This window comes from Cicer arietinum, chromosome 4, assembly GCF_000331145.2.
Source record: "Cicer arietinum cultivar CDC Frontier isolate Library 1 chromosome 4, Cicar.CDCFrontier_v2.0, whole genome shotgun sequence".
In the NCBI taxonomy this organism is placed as follows: Eukaryota; Viridiplantae; Streptophyta; class Magnoliopsida; order Fabales; family Fabaceae; genus Cicer; species Cicer arietinum.
This window is the reverse complement of record NC_021163.2, coordinates 53,868,756-53,877,097: the sequence shown is the minus strand read 5'-3', so window position 1 is coordinate 53,877,097 and position 8,342 is coordinate 53,868,756. Positions and strand designations below refer to the sequence as shown.

Genomic DNA, 8,342 nt, shown 5'->3' with positions numbered 1-8,342 from the left:
ATTATTGTTATTATTATAATAAATAATTATTATACTTATAATTAAAAATTATTATAGTTAAAATGATTAAATAAAAATATATATATTATATTATAAATTTCAAAAAAAACTAAAGGATAATAAAAATTAAATAATAATAACAATTAAATGAAAAAAAATTTATATTGCTAACATGAAAATTAAATGAAATACATTAAATTAATAATAAAAATACATCAAATTTGAGTAGATGTGTCAGCAGCGTTTGAACAATGTTTTCTAGTACGACCAGAGACCCGACATAATCCGCATTTTCTTGGTACTCTTTATGTATTGTCCATTTCTGTTCTAATGCGTTTGCTCTTTGGGCGACCTTTCGTGACTCTCCGCATTAGTGGATTGTGACACACTTTAACACCTTCATATTGTGGCCAATATCCTTGGTTTGGTATGGGTTTCATTTAATTTTCATGTTAGCAATATAAATTTCTTTTCATTTAATTGTTATTATTATTTAATTTTTATTATCCTTTAGTTTTTTTTGAAATTTATAATATAATATATATATTTTTATTTAATCATTTTAACTATAATAATTTTTAATTATAAGTATAATAATTATTTATTATAATAATAACAATAATAAAAATATAACAATTATTTATAATTTATTAATGTATTTTTTTAATTTATTATTAGTATTTTTATTTTTTAAATAATTAAATTAATAATTTAATTATTTTAATTATATTAATTTTTAATTATACGTATAATAATTATTTATTATAATAAAAATAATAATTAGATTATAAATTTTATTTATAATTCATTAATGTATTTTATTTTAATTTAATATTAATATTTTATTTTTTAAATAATTAAATTAATAATTGTAATAATAAACAATTTTTCAAAAACAAAAACAACTAACAAAAAAACGAAAATGGGTAGTTGGAGGTCGCTTCCCCAGGGAGAGGCTTCCTCTTCAGGAGGTCGCTTCCCCAGGGAGAGACTTCTTATTGAAAGTAAAAAGTAGGACAATTTGAAATTTTTTTTTTAATGTAGGACAATTGAAGAATAAATAACAAAAAAATGGGATATTCATATAAAAAAGTCTCATATTTAAGTGCAAACAATAAGAGATTTAAGATAAGAAAATCACACACAAGAAATATGCCGATCCACTCAATGTAGGCTAGTCTGATCCTCACACTTTATGAGATTCCACTAGTGTGTTTAGCATCAGAACCTCAGTTTGTATCATTTGACTTTTATAGAGCCGTATCTCTTATCCATGTGAGATTATAATAAATTATTCTTTTGACATTATATATTGTGTCGTGTTTCAAAATCAAAACGTATTTAAGAATATATTTTTTCCATATTAAAAAATAATTGAAATCCGTGTAACATAAATTATCAGAGCTTAATGTATTGTCATTTTAATATAATATAATATTTAATATGGAGGTGTTATAAAACTATCATTATGTATTAGACGACATATCATTTGGAAAAAAAATTTATTTAAAATATTGTTTTGGATAAAATAAAATATTTCTTTGTGTAATTATAAAATCTATTTTCTCGATCTACGTAAATCTGTACAGGCAAAAAAATATCCTAAAAGTTTTTATGTTGTATTTTTTTCTAAAATTAAATTAAAATTTCAGACCCTTCATTATATTACAAGTTTTCAAAAAACATACATTGATTTAAAAAAAAAATTATATTGTCAACTTATTACATTCATTCATATACTTTAGAGATAGCTATACTAAAAATCAAATATTTTTAATAATTTAACAATTGTATTATAATTGATTGACAATATAAAAATTATTTATTCCCATAGTCTATATAAATTAAATCTTTATTTATAGGATTATTAATGTAATTCATGAAATAATATATCTTTTTTACCTCTCACTTTTAACCTTTGGATTTAATTGACATGGAAATTTACATAAGTAATGAAATGAATAATATAAGTATGTATTGGCGAAAGTTATTATTATACATTGAAATGATTAAATCAATAACTCTTATTAATAGATACTGTAAAATTTCTTTACATTATCATTCTATAGTTCATTTTTCTCTTTTTCTTTTTACTTTTACGAAACAAACCATATATTATCACGCTTCTTTTAACCTTATTTCCGCCCACTTTCTTTCCTCTCAAATTCTTTTGTTACCAAACAATGTATAAACTCGTTCTTCTTCTTCCAGTTCCAAATTTTGAATTTTCAGAAGAAGCGGAAGCAAAAGCAAAGAGAAATAGAGAGTGTTCGAAATCGAAAGCACAACAATGGCTCCATCAAACACCACGCCGCGTTCGATCTCACAAGAAGCATTCAACGAACTAGTACAAGAAAACATCGACGATCTCGGAATGGAACCTTCCGAAGCTCTCCAAGACGCAATCGAAACCCTCACTCTCCAAGGCGTCGATCTCTCAGGTCACTCCCTTCACACTCTTCATTTCTATTTTTCTGATTCGGATTCAAATCATAAACGACGTCGTTTTAATAGGCATCGTGACATCCGCTCCGGGAGAAAGTAATCCGGTGATAGAATGCTTGGAAAATATGAAACGGTTAGAGTCTAAAACGGATGCATTGGATGATGAAACGGTGGAAGTGTTTGATAAACTCACCGAGTTGTGTGGTGACGCTGGAAATGGAAATGCTTCTATTGCTACCAAAAATGGCGGTGTTCAATTGATTTGTTCTTTTTGTTCTAAGATAACCAGTGATGCTGGATCTCACCGCGCTCTTCTTTCTGCTTTGAATGCTTTGGCGTTGTTGCTTCATGGTTAGTTCTTTGAATTTCTTCTTTCTCTTGCTCATGTATATTCATTGTGTTTTCGATTAGATCTTTGCATTTGCATGGCTTCTTTCTCTTATTCAAGTATATTCGTCGTGTTTTTTAATTTTTATCTAGGGAGCCTTTGGATAAATAAATTAAGTACTTGTTGGATAAATGATTATCTTATGGATTTAAAGGATGATATGCACCGTTAGTGTAGTTTACACTTAAAATCTAATGAAAATGGAGTAAATGATAATGAGCATTTCAAGGGTGATCAATTTAGTCCTCAAATTTACGAAATAACAATTTAGTTTTTTAAATTAAAGAATGTTGGTCAATTTAGTAATGTACCAAAATATCTCTTTAGTAAGCATTCATCAAAACCAATTAAAGACATACATATTGACTTCAATAGTTTCTTGGTGCTTTATGATAAACATAGAACCTTTAAAGTTGTAGTGCTCAAATTTAAAAAATGATTTGAATTGATTGACATGTTCAATTTAAGGAACTAAATTGCTATTTTACAAATTGAGAGACTAAATTAATCGACTCTTACAATTTTAAGGACTTAAATATAAGAGTGCTCAATGAAAATGCACTATTTTGTCACATCACCCCACTTTTGCTAGTGAATTTTGAAATTAATAGTAGGCTATGGAAAATGAAGCTTTCTCATTGGATGTTAGTGTAAAACTAATTTTCACTGTGTATGCCCATTAAAATTTAAACTCTTAAGCTATTACATTCGTTTTGTTTTCTTCATAAAAATGAAAAAAAATGTCATCTGGGCTGGATGATAAAGACTTGGACCTTTTTGTGGGGTTAATAATGTTTTTGATTTGGTTATTTAAAAAATCCTTAAATGCCGTGTAATGTTGCATAAATTGTATTTCTTTTTTATATAACATAATTCTATAATATAATGTTTGTACCTCTGTTGCTGCAGATGTTCAAAGTACAGGAACGTTCCATAACAGTAATGGACCAAGGATTATAGTTGGTATCATAAATGATAACAAGCAAAACATAGATGTCTTAAATAGTAGCTTTCGCGTTGTGGCTTCAGCTGCAACTGGTGATGAAATTGTCAAGGAGTCATTTATGGAATTGAAGGTTGATGAGCTAATTGTGGAGATGATGTCCATACATAAGAACCCTGGCATTCAAAGCTTATATGAGGCTATTCGAGTACTTTTGACGCCTGATGACAATCGTGTTGTTGCTTCTCAAGTAAGTTAAAGCAGCTTTAATTTGCACGTGGTCTTATAAATTTATGAAATCTAGTGCCATGCACACACATACAAGTAGAAGAAAAATGTGAAGTGAACTTAAGTTTGGTGAACTGGAGGGTCTTCCAAATGTTATAAAATTGATATCATTTCAGTTTTGTGTACATAATAACTTCAAAATATCTGATAAATTCCATTTTCAGGTATATGGATATGCACGAAAGTTCGCTAAGATTGGAATTACAGATGCCCTTGTGGATTCTCTGCACACAGGACTTGGCTCCACTGACCTGGTTTCAGCATGCATCACTTTAAAGGCCATTGCAGTAAATGTAAGTGGACTAAAATCTAAATCTACATCCAGTATTAATATGTTGATTTTCTATTCAAAATACTAGGGATTATAACCATTGGTTCAAAAACAGGTTAGTTATATAATTTTTTATATTCTCTCTATTTCTATATACACGTCTTTTATGGTTGTTTAGCACAAACAAGAGACAATTTTGATTAATAAGAAAATTTCAAATATACTTTTTATTAGCCCACTCACCCATTTGCTCTCTCTTCATTAATGTGTAAGTGTAACATAGTTGATAAAGGGGGGATATCATTTACAAAGTCAAAAAGTAGTTATTGTAACCTTGAAATTTGAAAACAAGAGATATATAGAAATAACTTTTTCCCCAAAATTTCGACAATTGAAAAGGAACAGAGAGTAATATTTATGGTGCCCGGTCCTACACAAATCATTACTGTCATCCTTGATTCTTGTCTCAGAATAGTCATTGAAAGCCCAAAAGCTATTATACTCTGTCTCACTTTATATATGATTGCCAAATGCTGAGTTACTGCAATGGTTGTCATTCCCTTTCTCGAGTCAGATGACCTTGGTGGTAACTTTCTGAAGGCATCCTTCTAAGATTTCCTTCTTCATGAAGAAACTGGTTGACAATGCAAGGGGACATATTGTAATCCAAAAACTTAGGGCCAGTGATGGACGATGCTTGCCTATGTTGCTTTATAATAGACAATGACTTGAAGTTTTCAAGAATTTTCAATTGGGATGGCATGTACTCAAGCTTTGTTCTTTTCCCACCCTTAGATTTTTAATGCTGTTTAAGGTTTAGACTTAGTATGTTGTGTCAGGCTTGTTATAAATAATCATCAAATTAAAACACTTACACAAGTGTATATTGTCTCGTGTTATCTCTGTTGAGTATTTATGTTCTATCGCAGGATGAAATATGTAAATCTATTGCTGAAAAAGGTGGTATTGATATAGTACTCAGATGTATAGATGACAGTGGTGAACAAGGCAACAAAGATGTCGCAAAAGTTTGTTGCTCATTACTTTCAAAGGTATAAGTTGAAAATGCTTCTCTAGAAATGCCACTTGGACCTTTTATTATTATTATCATTTATTTTTATTTTTTAACAATTCTAAGAAAAATAGTAGTGTTTCTCACAGCCATTGGTTGTTTGAAGTGATTGAGTTTTCTTCTTTTTATCCGTTTTAGTGGGTTATTGTCCGACCCTTTCTCTTTGAGCTGAAAGTTTTCTTTGAATAATTATGGTTCACGTGTTTTAAATTTTTATCACCAGTATCTTATGAAAGCACAAACATCGAACATGACACTGATACATACACATTGACATTGTAATAATTTAAAAATGGAAGAAATTGAATGTAACTATGTATTGTCGGTGTCATGTTGATGTTGGGCACTGACATGTGTCGAAACTAGACATGCCTTCAATTTGAATTGTTGGTGCTACACAACTAGTACCTGAATATATCCCTTGTATCTTTGTTTTTCACTTAAAATAAAAAGTGTGTATTACCAATTTTTTGGGGAACATATAGCTATAAGTTTCCATTAAAGCTGGAGTAAGAAGTCAACTAGCTCATATATTTCCGGTCCTACCAACCACAATTACCTATATTGTGACCAGTTCAATTTGGCCTCCAATACGACTTTGGCTTTCATTTCTCAGGCGTGTCTTACAGTTCATAAATTTATATTTGCAATATATATTATGGTGTGTATCACATCATACTTCTGTAATATGTGTAAAAATGAAATAACCTTAAAAATATTCGTTAGTTGATTAGTTCTAGGGTTCAAACACAGGCATTATAGTTGGCCTGACATGGCATTATTTTTTACTTTAAATATGTAATTTTGTTTCCTTGAGTTGAATAACACCTTTATATGTTTAACTGATCAGTTAGCAGGAAGTGACACAAACAAGAATGCAATTGTGGAGAAAGGGGGTATGGATAAGCTAATCAAGCTTTCAGCGAGATATGCCGATGATCCTTCTGTTTTGCAAGAGGTGAGAACCTTAAATAGTTGAAACCATTGGTCTTTACTCAAGTATAGTGATTTTCATTGACAGATTGATTTCATGGTACTTTTATACTGATTTATTCTTCCATTTTTGGATTCCTGTTTACCTTTATGAATCCAAAATATGGACATTCACGGACTTAGCAATTGCTTTGAAAACGAGGAGAAGCTGTAATGAAGATTTACTTTGTAGTTAAACTTGGTTGATATACTTGATGAAGTTATGGTGTCAACACTTGTAAAATTCAGCTATACACAACAATAACGATAACCGAGTTGTAACCCATAAAATTCAGGCTATATAACTTGATTGGGAAGATCATATTCTATACATTTTAGTATAAATTAGCGTTAATGTATCCTTTTCTGGTAGATCTTGTAAATTTACAAAATAGGATTTGCAAGTTTATGATATGAATTTTTTTACTAGTACTAGTTTGTTATGATTCAACATTATGTGCTGTATCTAATTAACTTTTTATGCATTTGAATTTCGTTAAATAGTTTTGTTTTTAATGTTTTACAATTAGGATTAGGATTTAGATGATCTTATTTTTTCAGTTAACTTATATGTTGTAACTTTAGTTAATGTTCTTTTTTTATTGATTATTCACCGTAATGTCAGTATTTTTGTAATTGTACTCATGTTTCTTTATTTGTGGAAAAAATGTAGGCAATATGTAAGTACTAAAATGAAGGTAATAAAAGTAAAGGTAGGAGTATCAATATTACTGTTCATGTAGGTATAAATTGGTAAATGAATATGTTTTAAAAATGCAGTTATAGGGATTGATACTCTAGAATGTGATTCAGACCTATCTATTGTTATCATTATATCCAGCACATAGTTTTATTTATACAATTCCTGATATACTTGTTATTATCATTTAAGTTTGTATATGTGCGTCTTATGATGTGTGTTTATTTTATTTTATTTGTGATACAGATCATGTATATTATTTCTGTGCTCTCGCTAAGATCCCCAGAAAATGCAGCCCGTGCCATTGAAGCTGGTGCTGGCGACCTTGCTATTCAAGCCATGCAGAAGTTTCCTGCAGCACACCAAATGCAAAGAAATTCCTGTCTTATGATCAGAAATCTTGCAGTGAGAAACCCAGAGAACAGGTAAGTTCATAATCTGTGATATTACAGTGCAAGACATATTTGCTAATAATAAAAACTGTGTTTTTGCTAACCACTTGGCACTGTCTGGTCACTTTAAATCTCTCGAGACACATGTCAGCATTTGCATGGCTCGTACAGTGACCGGAGCCCATTCACGAGGGCATTGTACTAGTTTATAGTCTCCCTTGCTTACACACTTTATATTGTACAGAACTATTCTGCTTAATAATGGAATTGAGAAATACATAAGGAAGGCAAAGCAAACACATGGCAACTGTAAGGATGCTGCTACTGATGCCTTGAGGGATTTGGGGCTCGATAGTTACAACTTGTAGCTGATAAATTTTTCATCTATGTATCCTCTTTTCGTGTAACATTATTGATATTCACTTGATTCCGAAGAAACACGAGTGTGTGACTGCATCTTTCTATCATCTCTTTACCAAAATATATATGTACTTTTTTGAACAGAAAAACCAAATGTTAGGAGTTTGTGTGATATATTAGCAGAAAAGTTGAACTCCTTATCTCAAATTTTTTATATGAACAAGTTTAGATGAGTTGGGTTTTGGGACTCTTAGGGCTAAAGAGCTCATTATCTTTTTACTAAGACATTAGATATGTGCAATTCATTGTATTAACTTTTCTATCTATCTGTTGCGTCCAAATCCTATAGCAGATTAGGTGCATCAATTTTTTTTATTTCTTCTCATTCTTAATTAGGGCCTTGCCGTGAACACCCTCCTCAACTCATGTCTCTTCCTCACACAAGCCTCTTTCTTTGTTTGTCAATCTTCTGACTAGAATATGGTTGCTTCAAGATTCCTTCTGATGAACC

General features: G+C 30.2%; 1 protein-coding gene across 1 annotated transcript; it reads left to right on the top strand.

Annotated features, from left to right (window-relative positions):
* The first annotated feature begins 2,169 nt into the window (after nucleotides 1-2,169).
* Nucleotides 2,170-8,031, top strand: LOC101513382 (uncharacterized). Its single transcript, XM_004498111.4, has 8 exons — nucleotides 2,170-2,441; nucleotides 2,515-2,796; nucleotides 3,743-4,026; nucleotides 4,229-4,357; nucleotides 5,265-5,387; nucleotides 6,258-6,365; nucleotides 7,326-7,504; nucleotides 7,716-8,031. Exons 1-8 carry the CDS (start codon nucleotides 2,291-2,293, stop codon nucleotides 7,837-7,839), a joined length of 1,380 nt encoding a protein of 459 aa, XP_004498168.1. The 5' UTR covers nucleotides 2,170-2,290; the 3' UTR covers nucleotides 7,840-8,031.
* The last annotated feature ends 311 nt before the right edge of the window (nucleotides 8,032-8,342 follow it).

What these genes read in the sequence shown, in the direction of transcription:
- LOC101513382 (XM_004498111.4), top strand. Translation starts at nt 2,291, where the DNA reads ATGGCTCCATCAAACACCACGCCGCGTTCGATCTCACAAGAAGCATTC. An exon ending in GTTGCTCATTACTTTCAAAG is followed by an intron (nt 5,388 to 6,257) that starts GTATAAGTTGAA and finishes TTAACTGATCAG; the next exon opens with TTAGCAGGAAGTGACACAAA. An exon ending in GTGAGAAACCCAGAGAACAG is followed by an intron (nt 7,505 to 7,715) that starts GTAAGTTCATAA and finishes TATATTGTACAG; the next exon opens with AACTATTCTGCTTAATAATG.